General features: G+C 37.2%; 1 protein-coding gene across 1 annotated transcript in view; it reads right to left on the bottom strand.

Moving 5' to 3' along the window:
• PLPPR4 (phospholipid phosphatase related 4) overlaps window positions 1-16,746 on the bottom strand; it is a 102,397-nt gene that overhangs the window by 46,778 nt on the left and 38,873 nt on the right. The window contains exon 2 of the mRNA XM_088443951.1: window positions 1,632-1,817. Within this exon, the coding sequence (XP_088300077.1) occupies window positions 1,632-1,817 (186 nt within the window). The remainder of the gene's footprint in view (window positions 1-1,631; window positions 1,818-16,746) is intronic.

Raw genomic sequence — 16,746 nt, 5'->3', positions numbered from 1 at the left:
ACGAACTGTACCTGAGCCTGCTATTATAATATATTATGTACCCATCAGGAGCTATATGAGCATATGAATTCAAACTAGCATAGTCACCACATACTTTATGCTAATTCTTATAATAGATCTATTTTTATAAATTCATGAGATTAATTGCTAAGGGAGCTCAATTAGATATTTTATAAATGAGCACAACAAATCCCTATTCTTTTAGTGGAGATATATTAAAAGCTAATTTTTAATTATACTAACAAATCATTTATGTACAAAAGAGTGCCCCACGAAGGAATCACTATACTGGTGTACCCACCATTAGCCAATAAAGCCTGAGGGTATATTGTTTCTTTAAATGCCCCAGTAGATCCGATGCTTGTTTTTCAAAATTTTGCTTTGCTACAGCCTTTACATATAATTATATATATATATATATATATATATATAATAAAAATATATTGTATCTGAATTGCAAAATTTGTGATCAACTGCGAGTCACTATTACAAATAAAAAAAAAGATGATTTGTATACTGATAAAACACCAGGTTTAACCCCAAACATGACTTTTATAGATTGGCAAAGCTGTGAGTGAATCTATGTACAATCATTTTTTAATATCAAAGATTTTTTTCTTTTGCATTAATCAAATTTTATAACATTCAATACAAAAATGTCACAACTAGCTTAATTACCTGCATATATAACTGTGATATTGGGTAAAAGAACATATTAGAAATACAGGAGTTGCCTACCCAAAATATATTATTTCTAAACATTTTAAGAAAGGGTATAAATATAACACATCTGTTTTTCTCTGATATTGCCATTTTCTATCCAACTTTGAGAAGCAGGGACTAGAATTTAAACAAATGATACTTATGAAGACTAAATTAAGTTTTGAAATTGAGAGTATGCTGGGCTCTTACAGAAAGGAAGGAATGTTTTTTCCTCTATGTAATTTTTTTTCACACTGACTGGTAACATATGTATTAAGCCGTGGAGAGAGATAAAGTGGACAGAGTTAAAGTACCAACCAATCAGCTTCTAACTGTCACTTTACAGGCTGTGTTTGAAAAATGACAGGAGCTGATTGGTTGGTACTTTATCTCAGTCCACTTTATCACTCTCAAAGGCTTAGTAAATAGACTCAATATTTAAACATCTATTGTTAGGATTTTCAGGTAGTCATTTTGTGTAATTGTGTAAATTTACTAAGGTGAGAGTTTTTAGAAGTGGAGATGTTGCCCATAGCAACCAATCAGATTCTACTTAACATTTAACTAGCACCTTCTAGAATATAATAGCTAGAATCTGATTGGTTGCTATGGGCAATATCTCCAATTCTAAAAACTCTCACTTTAGTAAATTTACCCCTAATTGTACGTATAAGTTGTTTTTGACTGCAGATTTACTGATAAGTCGCTAAGCAGTTCTGATAACATACAGACACTACAGATCACACCAATATTCATAATAAATTATAGTAGGGAATGTGTTATATCCTAAAGAACACTCAAATTATGACATCACAAAAACCCAGTAACTCCAATATAAAAGTGAGTGAAGTGAAGAGTGATGGCACATTCTCCTGCTTATGTCCCACTGCAGAGTTTTTATTTAAAAAAGATTGAATCTGCATACTCACTGTCGCTGCTGGTCCTGCAAACGCCAAACAGAGCAACATCAGGAATGGGATGGATTCTTGAGTGGGTTCAATATAGGGCATACTAAGGCTTCTGTCATAGCAGCTAAAACCTGAATGGACTGGTTTAAAGACGTCCGTTAACTCCAGGAAGTAGAGACTGACCACCGATGATGCCAGAATAGGCAGCTAATGGGGAAAAACGGAGATCACTTAAAACTAGTGCAATACAAACATATTAAACAATACATATAACATGTTCTATTTAATGGATAATTTCAACATAATCCTAATTTTATCAGGTGCATAAGAATATGCTATGTGCGTAAATATACTTTTCTGCTACAGGACAAAAGGGTAAGAATACTGTACAGTATGTCAATGTCAGTATATAAAGTTTACGGGGGAGATGTAATAAGCCTTTGAGTTGAATAAAGTGGAGAAATATAAGGTACCAACCAATCAGCTCCTAACTGTCATTTTTCAAGCACAACATGTAAAATTACAGTTAGGAGCTGATTGGTTTTGTATTTTATCCTTCTCCAAGGCTTAGTACATCTCCGTCATAAGACAGTAATGTTGTCATAACATAATTAACATAAATTGTGTATAAAGTAAACAGTGTATAAACATGTCACAGCAAAATACACTAAAAATAGAAGTGTCCCCTAACATTTGTCAGCCCACCCTTGGGGGGAGATGTAGTAGGCTCTGGAAAGTGATAAATTGGCGCGTGATAAACTACCAGCCACTCAGCTCCTAACAGTCATGTTACAGGCTGAGTTTGAAATATGACAGTTAGGAGCTGATTGATTGGTAGTTTATCACTGTCCAATTTATCACTTTCCAGAGATTAGTACATCTGCCCTTAAAGACCTTTAATTAACATATCCACATGCTGTTTGTTGTGACAAATAAAATTGCTTTTCTGGGCATTATAACTGCATCAGGCCTCAAGTAAAGAAGATCTGTTTGCTTTGATAATTTCAGTAGTAGCTGAAAATATTTTGAATTGGATTTCTGCAGTTAAGTAATAGTAAAATTTATATTTTTTGCCATATATTTACATGCATTTCTTTATTATAAAGCTTATATAAGAAAATAAAAATATTCAAAAATGCTACCAATAGAAACCCGTTTGTAACCTAAAAGAATAGAAAAATTCTCAAAACTAAAAAATTTAAAAGATGCATCACAACACTGAAAAATCTTCTCAAGTCATTGAGGTGCAAATAACCGCTTAGTGTTGGGAGGGATATAACCATTTTCAAATATATTACCAATGTATTTCTCAAACTCGTACCTGAGGACAGTTCATGTTTTCCAGACCACCTGTGGATCTTTTAATGTGACAGAGTTAGTAATGAATACACATGTGCACCACCTAGGAGATCTGGAAAATGTGAACTGTTAGTGGTCCTGAGGACCATGTTTAATAAATGCTGTATTACTAGCAGTGATGTGCAGAAAGTGGAGGCAGAGCCTTTCCTGTCATACTTAGGTATATAGTTTTTACTATAAAAATTCTAAGAAAAATTTAAAGAAAATATTATAAATATCTTCTTTGTATTATTCTAATCATTTTTATAGTCAAAACTCTGGAGTATATAGTGTATGACAGATGAGGCACTGCCTCCACTGTCTACATTTTCCGCACATCCCTGATGAAAAACACACCAAATTTCCAGCACGATATACTGCTGCACCTTTGTATAATGCCTACATTAACCCTCGGGTTCATATATGTATCTATAAATCTGGCTCTGATACTAGCCAGTGCCTTCCCTGCCATTTACCTCGCTGCACGCCACTGATTACTAGATCCTATGTTCAAGGGGGCTATCCTTGGTAAACAATAATCCTGGCTGGAATGCTCTCCCTACATTACTCCTAAATAAGTCATGGGGCAGGGTAATTTATTAATTTGTTGTGAACCCTTTCCTGTCAAATTGTCGCCGCAGGTGAAGCTTGCCTTTCCGTTCCTACTACCAGAAACGCGTCACATGAATTCAGCCTTTATGGAGGCCTTAGAGTATCAAAAAAGATCAAATATCATAAGCAAATAGCACAAAACCACATCAATCTTGATATAGCATAGTTTTTAAGTATGCTACTTTAATTATAAAAAAAATCCAAAATGAACTAAATTCTTCTACTGAGCTACTGAAATGATTTATGAACAGGTTTATATAACAAATACATAATTAGCTATCTCTGGAACCTTGCAGCACATCATGTGTATGTAGAATATGCTCCATTCTACCCCTCCACACTACATTTTAGAAGACCAGTTTACCCCAAACCAATGTTAAGTATTGTTTCCCCATGTTGCAATTTGAGGCCTTAGATTATAAATTTGCCTTCAAAGCCAATTTCTGAGTATGTTTAAATTGCCAGGGCATGTTATAAAGTGAGCATTGTATACAGCTTACTGTAGTTACATGACATCCTGGTGATATCAAATAGGATTACACAAAGTGTAGGAAAGCCCAAAGTACTGTACAAGAAACCTATTTTATATCTAACCTGCCTCTAAGCCCTGGTAGATTCTCTGTAACCCAGTTAAAGTGAATCGGATAATGCTGGCAATAAGGAAAGCCTGAATAATTATTAAATAAATATTTAGTTTGGTACTAGGTTTAATAGCTACATCCAATCTTATACAGAGATTTGGTATACCTAAACTTGGGAGAACTAGCTGATTAATGTTCTGGACAACTTTCCAAAGTCTCACTAATTTGGACAAAGTATTAATAATATTTTTTTTCTACTAATTCTTATTTTTGACTAAAAAATGCTTCACCATCCTACCTAACTAGCCCAATCTGCACCCTCCCAAAACAATAAAAGTTGCACTATGCTACACAAAATGATCCTTGGTCTAAATAATGACAAATAAAACTCAGATGTTCTTTGGTTGTAAAGTTATGACATGCTGCAGTCATTACCTGCCACAATGTCACAATGGACATGCCTACCTACCTCACAAAGACCTGGTCAGTGTTAGTGTAACTGCTGCAGCTTTAGGTCCTCAGTCTTCTGCAGTCACAAGAATCAAACACCGACCCAAGACGGAGTTAAATAAGATAAGTAAAAGGAAAAATTATACCAATAATAAGACCAGACGTAGGCTTGTAGTTAGAGGAAAATGTTAAAAACAAACAACTAATAAAGTGAAAAATAAAATTGGCTATTGTTCCAATAACTACATAAGACCTTACATAGAGTACACAGGTTTGGTATCCCTAGTAACTGTTTAATATTCATGGCAACTATCCAAATTTCACTTAGTAGGTTAAAAGAATGATAATAAAAGTGTATTTTTATTGCTTTTACTTGTTGTGACTACATGACGCTTTTAAAATAAAAAAAATATATATTTTATTGATTATCCTTCCTAAAGATAGTCCAATCTGCAGTCAAAAAACAGTTTTGCTATCTTACATACAGTAAAATTGTTCATAAAAATGATCCTTGGTTTAAACAATACAAAATAAAACTTTTAAATATGCTTTAGTTGTAAAGATATAAAGTACCTACAGTCATGAAGTGGTTAACAGGTTTCATGCTTTAATAGATAGCATATATAGTAGGACACATTTTAATATTTGGATAATTGTAGGCTACACACCAGCATGCAGCACTGTAAATTAAATCTGCCCAGAAGTTATTCTTGTGTCAGTTTTTGTTACCATTCACTGTTTTTTTTCTCTCTGGACTATTCTGCAGTTACTAGCCATGATGTCACAATGTCCATTGCCTACATCACAGAGACCTGACTAGTGTACTGTAAATGTTACTGTTCCTGAATTAACCGGTCAGTCTTCTGCAGTCACTAGAACCAACTACTGGCCCAAGATTGAGTTAAATAAGGTAAGTAAAAGCAGATAAATAAGAAGGGAGATTAGAAGTAGGTTAGAAGTAGGCTTTAGTTAGAAAAAAAAATAACCAAGTAAGAATTAAAATTGCCACTACACAAAACCTTACACAGAGTATACAGGTTTGGTAACCTTAGAGTCAGGAGAAGTAGGTGACCTATTTGACTACATAAGACTTGTAAAATAACAACAATAATAATTAATAATAATAATAATAATAATAATAATAATAATAATAATAATATATTTGCTTCATTATCCAAACTAAAGATAGCCCAATCTGCATCCACCAAAGCAAAGTTTCACACAAATTTGTTCATTAGTATTATCCTTTATTTAAGCAATGCAAATTACAACTGTGAAATGTACTGTGGTTGCAAATGTATAAATTACCTCCAGTCATGAAGTGGTTAACAGGCTTCATACTTTAATAAACAGCATAACATAATAGGAAACGTTATAATCAGGGCCGGCTCCAGTGGTCGGAGCACCCTGTGCCGGCCCTTGAGAAGGTGCCCATACATTGCGCGGGGCTTCAAATTTGGGGGCGTGGCCTAATTACCATAGGCCACGCACCTTACGTGACGTAATTTGGAGGCGTGCCTGCATGGCACGCCTCCAAATAACGTCAGGCTGGGGGTAAAGCCCAGCACACCATCACTGGCTGGGCTTCCCCCAGTCCTCTCCCATCAGTGAATGGTTGCCGTACACATGCGCGCGGCATCCATTCACACTCCTGGGGTCCGGCACCGCCGCACAGCTGCGGCGATGGGGTCCCCAGCCTCCAGATTTGACCACCCGCAGGCCACTTCGGCCCACAGTTGGAACAGCGGGACAGTACTGTCCCGCTGAAATCGGAATGCTGGGGAGGGGTGCGCCCTCTACTGGTGGCGCCCCTGTGCGAACGCACTGGTCGAACACCCCTAGAGCCGGCCCTGATTATAATTCTGGGACAGTTGTTGGCTGCACACCAGCATGCAGCACTGTATTGCAGATCTGGCCAGAAGTTATTCTTCTGTCCAGTTTAAGCACAAGTCTGCAGCTGCTGATTTTATAATTTCAATGAACTACATGTGAGGTAATATACAGGGAGTTTGTAAAGTCCCTCTGCAGTGACTGTGGGCCTGATTCAGAGTGAACGCACGCCGGTCTAAAGACGCCCCTTTTCCTTCGCAGCACATGTCATCTCCAGGAAGTGTATGTAATATCAGTAACATCGAGAGCCATCGGAGCTGCTCCTAGCCCTTGAGGTAGACCCTACCCTGCCGCAAGCAATGCGATCACTGCAAGCTGAAATAAAACCAGGTGACGTGTACAATGACACCTCCATGCTAATTATGCACGCCCATGAAATGCCGTTAGAACACATAGGCACACCTGCGTTCACACATCCACACCCCGTTTTCAGAGACCATCCCCTGACACAACCCACAAAAGGCACTATATGTCACTCAAATTAGTGCTCAGTCTGTGTACTACGAGCGCACGATTCCCAATCGCAGTGACAGGCTCGCGCACGCACACTGTGACACATACGCATGCGCAGACGGGCGACTATCGGCCATAGCGTGCGATCGCAGCTTAGGGTCCGGATCTGAATCAGGCCATGTGTGCTAAGTGTGTGACAGTGGGGGCTCCAGAGGTGGGGCTGCAGTGCAGTCCAAAATTAAAACAGGAGAGCCACTCCAACTGCCACCCCAAACGCTGCCAAACATCGCCGGCTGGGACTCACTGGCAGATGGCGTGGCTCCCCTATTTGAATTTTGGACTGTCAGACACTTAGTACACAGTCACTGCGGAGGGATTTTTCAAACTCCCTGTATAACCAAGTAATTGTATGGCTTAATGTATGACTAATGCTTTACCTGCCTTGATGTCACAATGTGCATTACCTATATCACAGAGACCTGATCAGTGTAAATGTTACTGTTCCAGAATTGGCTACTCAGTCATTAAAACCAATAACTGGCCCAAGATTGAGTTGAAAAAAGGTATGCATAAAGCAAAATAATAGAAATAGGTGAGACTAGCACTAGGTTTGTAGTCAGAAACATTTAATTAAAAAAAAAAACATTAACCATATAACAATTAATATTGCCTTTGAATTGATTGCATTAACCCAGACTGCACTTATTAACAATTATCTGGCTCCCAAGTGTAACGAACCCACGGCACTGTCCCTGACTGTACTTGCTTACAACTGTCTGGCTCCAGAGCATACCAAATCTTTGGCACTAATTCTGATAATACTTTCTGATAAAACCTAAGTATTAACCATGATCACAGCTACTGACACTTGTGTGGCCTCAATCCATTGGGATCCTATTGAAGCAAGAACACTGCAACTAAATTGCCAATACCATTACAGATAAATATTGCCACCTACTGTATGATGGGTCTCACTGGTGCTACTGATACACAGGGTTGGCACCGATGCAAACAATTTAAATTGCCAGGCACAGCTGACCGTTATATCTGCTCATCTAAATGTTATACAAGCAGCCATGTTTTTGGAGCCCATGAATCCCATTCTAAACTCTTGCCAAACTTCAAGTTTTTGACAAAATCTTTGATGACCCTCACACACCTTCCATGCAGAGTTAATTTTATCCAATCTTCATCACGGTTTACGTTCTAAGATAGACTATATCAATGAATTCCATCAATGATGGGCTTCAATATGGCAGATAAATGCCATCAATTTTTTTAAAGACTTAATGATAAAAATGAACAATATCACATTGATCCTCCTCAAGATCTTGATGGATTTGTAGACAGAAGCAGTATTATAAACACTTGTCTAATTGTCTAATAGATCTTGTATGTGGAGCTTTGATTCCATTTTAGTGTATAGACTCTGTCTAAACTCAACAGTCTTATTCATCACCAGCTTGTGTGTTTATATTGTTCGTAAGCAAGAAAGATAGATAACTTCACCCATTTGGGGATTTTAGGGCACTAAATGCCATTATCATTTGCAGTACATACCCTTTACATCTTATTGCAGAGCTGACTCCAGTTTATTCTCTGCCAAAATCTTTACCAAGCTGGATTTAAGAGAGGCCTATAACCTGATTGGTACTCACCCCAGAGATTCATTTTGAATACTCTTTAATACTAATGGATTTTGACCTAGCCAACATTCCATCATTTTGTTAATGAGATTATCTTGGACACATATGTGATAATATCCACACAAACTTTATGTGCAGGCAATGTATTGATGCCTTAAAACATATAGACCATATTTTTACAGTGAAAAATACATTTTTAAAGTGTGAGCTACAAAGTTTTTGGGTCACAATATATCCAGTAAAGGCAATGATGGATTTTGTGAAGACTTGTTCTATTGAAGACTGACCAGTGTGTCTAAAGAATTAAAGACAGTACTGCTCTGCTTAGAGTTGGCCAATTACTAAAGAAAGTTCATTAAACATTTTGCTAGGAACATTCAACCTTCATCCTTTCTTAATAATGAATGTGTTACATTTCATTAAACCACTTTGAGCTTTAATTTACCTAAAGAAGGTATTTCAAACCTCTCATGTTCTGGAGCATTCATATCCTACTCAATTTGATAGAAATTGATACATCTAAAACCACTGTTGGGACTAAACTCTTGCAAATACAATGTGATAAACAATTATTACACGCTTGTGTCTACTGTTCTAAGCACTGTTCATCGATGGAGCAAAATTATTATGTTGGAAATATAGCACATTTAGCCATTCATCTGGCACTAAAGGGAGAAACCCCTTGGAATGAGCCAGTATAACAATACAACCTACAGTATAAAGACCACATACATTTGGAATATTTGAAATCTGCCAGAAAATTAAATTCTCACCAAGCTAGATAGGATTTCTTTTCATCAGATTCAACTTTATAGTCACTTTGTTCTCACAATGGCAAGGCAGATGTTTTTCAAGGCAATTAAGAAGTTTATAAAAAATAATTTTGCAAATAATTAGTATCATAGCAGCACTCACAGAACCAACTTTATGAAATGTGATAGCTGCAACTAAAATGTTCAAAGATTTTCATCAATATGTTTCTGCATGTCCATTGTAAGCCCCTACCCAATGATTGCTTTAATATTAATTACTATTAGTATTAATGGCTGTTCAAGTATTGACTTTTTGAAAAGTCAATGACTATGGATAGAGCAAATTTTCACAGAAATATGGCAAGGTGAAGGACTGTTATACCATTAGAGTTTTTTACACTTAAGGAAAGGCAATCTATAAAATAGTTCACCCACATAGTATAAAAGTAAAAAACAATATTATGATATTATTCAGTGGTCAAGCCATCTAAGCAAAGTGTATTGACTGATGTTTGCATAATATTGTATCAATCTTGTAAAGTCAGGTAACGTGGAATAAGGCATGTGTGATTATAAGTCTGCTGTTTATGTAGGTTGGGTGTTAAAGGTTAGTTATGTGACAGCGGGGCGCTTTGAATGGTGCTCCAGTATGGATTTTTAATTGGAGACAAGCATAAACATTTTCTCATTAACTATGCATTACCAGAGTAAATTGTATGATCCCACTGTTCCTATATAGAAAATGTTATTCTTTTTTTATGTTGCCATATCCTGATTTTCCATTCCAGTCCTTTGCATTTTCTAAAGTAAAATGCATGTTTTTTATGTGTACCTTTGTATAATAATACCCATGCTAAGTTAGAGGCATTTCAGGAGCATCAAAATACTTTAAATATGCTTCAATAAGATGCGTGTCTGTTTAAGTAACAGGTTTGTATTCTGTGTATGAGTTTGACAATTTTTGAAAATGATAGAGAATTAGTAAAATTATTTTGAGTTGCTTTTGCTCCTACATTAGTATTCATATTTTGCACTCATTTACAGTCTATTTTAAAATGACCTCACATTTAGTAACATTATAATGTGCAGTGAGCTGACCGTCTGAAAATGTTGCCTATATCAGTATTAAATGGATGGATCAATACTATATGAGTTGTTTTCTCCATTATATGGGCAATCCTGGTATATGTCCTCCAGCCTAAAGGCAGCGCTATATCTTTCTGATACTAGGAGAAGGCATTGGATGCAAATTGAAGAAAAGTGCCATTACCGCCCCACATAGCCAGTCAGATGGCAGCTTAATAATAAATACTACTATACTACTACTACTACCACTACTACTACTTCTACTAATAATAATATTATGAATAATAATAATAATAACAATAATAATAATAATAATAATAAAATATTTCTTGCTAATTTCAAATGGTATTAGATGCAAATTAAACAAAGTAATAGCACAGACCCAGAAACTGTAGGAAGTCCGTTTAATTTGAAATAAATAATATTTTTTAATAAGATTGATGAAAATGAAAGAAACAGTGTGGCAGTACATCAACAACAGGTAGTATGGCAGGTTAAAAAAAAGAATCAGGTGGGTAACTACAGATTGAGTCTCCAATATCCAAAATGCTTGGGACCAGGGGTATTTTGGATTACATAATATTCCGTATTTTGGAATATTTGCATATCATAATGAAATATCTTGGGAATGGGACCCAAATATACACACAGAATGTATTTATGTGTTGTATACACCTTATACACACAGCCTGCAGGTAATTTTATACAATATTTTTGTGGCTCAGACAAAGTTTGTGTACATACATAAAATTCAGTGATATTTCATATACACCCTATACACACAGCCTGAAGGTAATTTTATACAATATTTTTAATAATTTGTGCCTTAGACAAAGTTTGTGTACATTGTACCATCAAAACTCAAAGGTTTCATTATCTCAGTCAAGCCAAAAAAAATATCTGTATTTAGGAATATACCGTATTTCGGAATATATGGATATGGGAGACTCAACCTGTACTAGCATTTCTTAGTAGTACAAGAAGAAGATGGAATTGGATGCAAATTAAATCTATGTAAAGAGCAGCCTTAGATGTCAGTTTAATAAAGGGTACCGGTGTGAGCATTACTTAATAGAACACTGCGAGAGCATTTTCCATAGGCAATCCTATCATCCCTGATGTTGTAGATTATAGAGGACATGAACATAGTTTAATAAACAAGGAGCTTTAATGACATAGAGTGTCACTTTTGTGGCTTATTTGTTTGGGAACCCATAAAAAAAAGATTATGCATTTTGTCCAATGTACTTTGGGCCAGTTCGAATTCTTACTCAAACTAGGCAACTCCCACAATTTGCTTATCATCCTCATCAGTTTCAGCTGCTTTTCCATTAGTTTGGTATTGTTATTACCATGGCTGTAACTAGGGTAGTGCAACCTGTGCCATGGCACAGGGCACCGCAGGGCAGGGGGCGCTGTTTGGGCCAGTCAATTTTCCTGTTTATTATCATCTTTACTCGTAGCTTCCTCTTGGCCTCCCCAATCTCTTCTCTAGCCCTTCCCCATGAAGCCATGGCCCTTTTTCATGTGCACAATCTTATGTCCCTATTTAAAAATTGTATAGGGGGGGCACCAATGCTCTCTCTGGCACAGGGCACCAAAAAGTCTAGTTACGGCTCTGGTTATTACTCAGGATCACAGTGTCTGGACTAAGCTTTTTACTATTTCAAAAGGTTTAAGTAAGATTGAAGCATATAGATTGCTGATTTCTACCCTATCTCTACATGTTACCTCAATTGGTGCAATATCTTCTTCAATGTATGTTGCAGCTGTTGCCGTGCTATTTATGTGGTTGCCAAATGTTGAAAATGGGCAGACATTTTACAGATTACTGCCATAGGTACTATGTATCTGACTGTACTAGTAAACAAAATGGCATTAGACACAAATTAAATAGACAGGAAAAACAGTGACAGCTATATAATATTAGGTATTTTTAATAAAAATAAAATAAGTGGAAAAGTCACCATTCCTCAATAGTACAAGAAGGTGGCATTGTATAAAACATATGGCTAAAGCAGCCTGTCATAGATAGTAGGATGCCAGTTGAATAAAATATCCCAGTCATTAAAAACTCAGCATTTCTTAATAATAGTGCAAGTAGATGGCATTAGATGTAAATGACAGTGTGGCAGAGCGATGGCAGATAGGATGGTAGTTTAAAAAAAGATACAAATGGGAAATTAGTTTGGGAAGGGGGTTTATAATAGCATGATAAGATGGCATTAAGAAATACGGATTCAGAAATACGGAATATTCCGAAATACAGAATTTTTTTTAGCTTGACTGAGATAGTGACACCTTTGCTTTTGATGGTTAAATTTACACAAACTATTAAAACTATTGTATAACATTACCTATAGGCTGTGTGTATAAGGTGTATATAACACCTAAATGAATTTCATGTATGTACACAAACTGTGTTTGCGCTACAAAATTATTGCAAATATTGTATAAAATTACCTGCAGGCTGAGTGTATAAGGTGCATACAGGGGCGCCGAGAAGGGGGGGGGAGTGGGTACAAATTACCCGGGCCTTGGCTTGCTGGAGGGGCCCGGGTTCAGTACCGCTTCATCACAGCAGCCCAGCACATGCTGCTGTGTGCTGGGCTGCACTGGGAGACTGCTTGCGGCTACTATGAAGCAGTCACAGCAGTCTCCTATGCCTGTTATGCACCAGGCTGAGGGGGCTCAGAAGGGGGCGTGGCCACGCCTCCCGTGATTAGGCCATGCCACCTTTACCCGGGCCCGCCGCGGCTCTCAGCGGGCCAGGGTGTATATAATACATAAATGCATTCTGTGTTGAGATTTGGGTCCAATTTCCGAAGATATCTCATTATGGTATGCAAATATTCCAAAATACGGAAAATTCCGATATCCAAAATACCCCTAGTCCCAAACATTTTGGGTATGGGAGACTCAACCTGTAGTAGGATGCCAGATTAATAAATTCAATATATAGGTGGGCACAGCATTTCCTTAAACTAGGGGATGTCATATGATGTAATCAGAGAATTCATAGACTGCCCAGGACCCAATAAAGAAGGGTTTTTCATGGATCAAGTGAGAACCACCCTGTGCAGAACTATAGTAAACAATGTGTGTGTGTGTGTGTGTGTGTGTGTGTGTGTGTGTGTGTGTGTGTGTGTGTGTGTGTGTGTGTGTGTGTGTGACTTCTATAACCAATTGCAGAACTTGAACATCCCTTAGTGTACCCCTAAGTTTGCAGCAATTGCAATTTTATTTTTTGCATTGTTGAATGTAAATCTCACCCTCTGCGCTTACTGTATACTAAGGACAACTACCACTGTCACTTTTTTCATTATGAAACAGATGGAAAAAGCAGTCAGAGTAGGGCAGTAAGAAGGAAACCTAATAACAGATTTAAGCGGACAAAGCCCAACATGTTTAATAGTAGAAGAATATGGTATTGGATGAATAAATCTGTTGGAAAGAACAGACTCGGATAGGTAGAAGCAGGGGTGTATCTATAATGGGTGCAGGGTGTGCAAAACTTACATGTCCGAGGTCCCATGGCCCCGCGTTGGGTCTCTCAGCGCTGCACAAAACGCTGCAGCTATTTTTCTGGCATTTTGCACATGCGCAGTGAGGAAATCACCAGGAAAATGGCAGCCACGCCATTTCCCCGGCGATCTGCGTGCTCACAGCCTACTGATGCTGCGGTGGTCAGCCAGCCACGTTAGTCGGCCGCCAGCTACCGGGGAGAGCGGAGGGGGCCCCGGACGGGGAATTAACATGGGCCCCCTACTCGCTTAAGACTCTCCTGGGTAGAAGGATATCATTTTAATAAAAATATGCAGATGGGAAAAAGCTCAGCCTTCTTAATAAAAGTACAAAATGATATTGTCCACATTTATGTAGTGGATAAAAAAGACATGAAGATTTTAATAAACCAAGCAAATCAGCAATTTTGGATTTTTGACAATGGATTAGAGTCGCTGCTCAATAAGCTCATCAGTTTCAGCACTGATGTCAACAAGACCATGACCAAGTATAATAGTGTCAGACACTGAAATGTCAGATATACAGTATGAGTCATGGACTCAGTGACAACCTTAGACTTTCTCAAGAATAAAGATAACGAGACAGAGTTATCCTCTTGCTGTGCACTATGGGACAACTGATATATTAAAAAGTATTCAATTTTGTTTCTACACTTAATATGGTCGGCAAACAAATTGTAATTCACATTAAGCAAAGAAACATAAAGGTAATTAATGTGATGAAGTAAAGTTGTGTATTCAGATATGCTCATGTAGCATGTACTGTAATATTTAATAATCTTTATTACAGTGTACTCCTAATACTTTCCTATAATTGAACTTGTTTCATTTGATTATTTTGCATGTGGTACAAATAAAAAAACTACAAGGAAATATGTTGAAAAAACATGGGTGATAAAGGATTTTTATACCAGGGGGGAAAAAATTATATTGTCTCTGAAATATGAAGTATATGGGATGACAAATCAACCATATAAGCAAAGACTTCTTGAGTATGGTTTGTTAATTCAAAATGGTAGAGAAGGTTTGATGAAATGTAAATATGTAACAATAGTGGCAAGACATTTTTTTAAGTGCGTAGTAGTAACCCCAAGCAATTACAAGCCTTTGCAATGGAGCATGTATAATTGGGAATCAGAAGATGGCCTTTAAATCCAACACTCCAGAAGAAATAGGTCACTATAATCTTCCTAATGGGGAGCATACTCCCTTAGTTCAAACAACAATTACACTGCATTCTTGGAATAATTAATTAATACTGTATATCCAGGAGCAAAATATAATGTAGATACCATTCATTTGTTAAGCCAATATATTTTATCCATATAGAAATAATGGTATAAATAATAATATGCCACTATATGATACTGTATATTACTGTAGTGGTTCCTAAGTGGTGTGTTATTATAGCACATTGGGACACCACAGCACACAGTCCCAAATCAAATTATTTGGGATGGCCATTTAAACAGGCTGCACTACTTAGTGCTGCACTTCTTAAACTGTGGCAGCAGCCAATCAACAGAGCTGTCATCAGCTGCCAATCAGATGTGGAGAGAGGAAGAGGAGGAGACTGAAGAGATGTGCTCTCCTGTCACACTTCTCTCTGTTGCATGGGATTCAAAGTGAGCTCCTCTTCTGCAGTAACCATTAAAACTACAGCAACCGTATGTGCTTAATGGTCATTATAAGGGGCATGTGAGAAGGGGGGTAGCCTGATGGGCATTGATAGGGTGTCTGAGTATATATTAAGGGGTTTGATGTTAATAAAAAAGGCATGCAGGAGGTCTGAGAGCATGTTAGGGATCTGATAGGCAAAGAAACTGCATGCGGGGAGGTCTGAGGGTATGTTGGTGGTGAAGTCTGGAGGGCATATAAATGGCATGTACGGTATCGTCCCCTCTTCACGCCTTTCTTTCCTCCTCTTCACTAGTGGCTGCCCATCTGAAGCAATGTGGATAAACTGAATTGTAACAAAGTCCACTGTCACATAACTGAATCTACAGATGACAGGTAATCACAACTTTTTTTTTTATGTTAATTTTTGCTGAGTATCTTCTTAGGAAAATTGTGGCATAAGGGAGACCATAGAAATTCTAAGGTGCCATGATCCGTGAAGTTTTGGGAACCACTGTATTACTTTATTTTCGTCTACTGGGTTGTACAGAGAAAAGGTATAGTTAAGAAATATGCAATATCTGGCACATATCACTCATTTTCATAAACTTTCATTTCTGAACATTACAGGACCCCATTCAGAGTTGCACACAAGCACAAACATAAAATGCGTACACAGAAAAAAAAATGGCATTTTTCTATTCTGAGATAAATGCGACATACAACCAACTCTGCATAGGTAGAAAATATGACTCTCTCTCTCTATACAGGAAACAGGAGTAGATGCGCCAGATTTTTACAGAAAGTTGGGCTTCATTGTGAATACAAGTGAAACTCAAAAACATAGTATACAACTCACAAACATTACAGTAAAAGGCAGAAAAGTTTATATAAGGAGTGCCCAAGCTGCTTGGAGCCTGTGAAATGCTAAACAAAGACGATGCAAATATAATCTATTTTTAAAGTTCACACTAATAAATATATACAGTATAAGCAGCCTTCCCCTTCCCAAAACAGAGTAGGAATCCAGCTAAAGGCCCAGATTTATCAAAGAGTGATATTCTTGTTATCACTCATTACTAATCTTAATTTAGTACCAATCAGCTCCTAACTATCATGTGTTTGAAAAATGACAGTTAAGCTAGGTACACAATGGAGCGATATCGGCCTGATATGTCGTTTCCGTA

This window comes from Taudactylus pleione, unplaced genomic scaffold, assembly GCF_031769625.1.
Source record: "Taudactylus pleione unplaced genomic scaffold, aTauple2 ptg000341l, whole genome shotgun sequence".
In the NCBI taxonomy this organism is placed as follows: domain Eukaryota; kingdom Metazoa; phylum Chordata; class Amphibia; order Anura; family Myobatrachidae; genus Taudactylus; species Taudactylus pleione.
The sequence above is the reverse complement of the archived record's forward strand: the minus strand, read 5'-3'. Positions and strand labels throughout refer to the sequence as shown.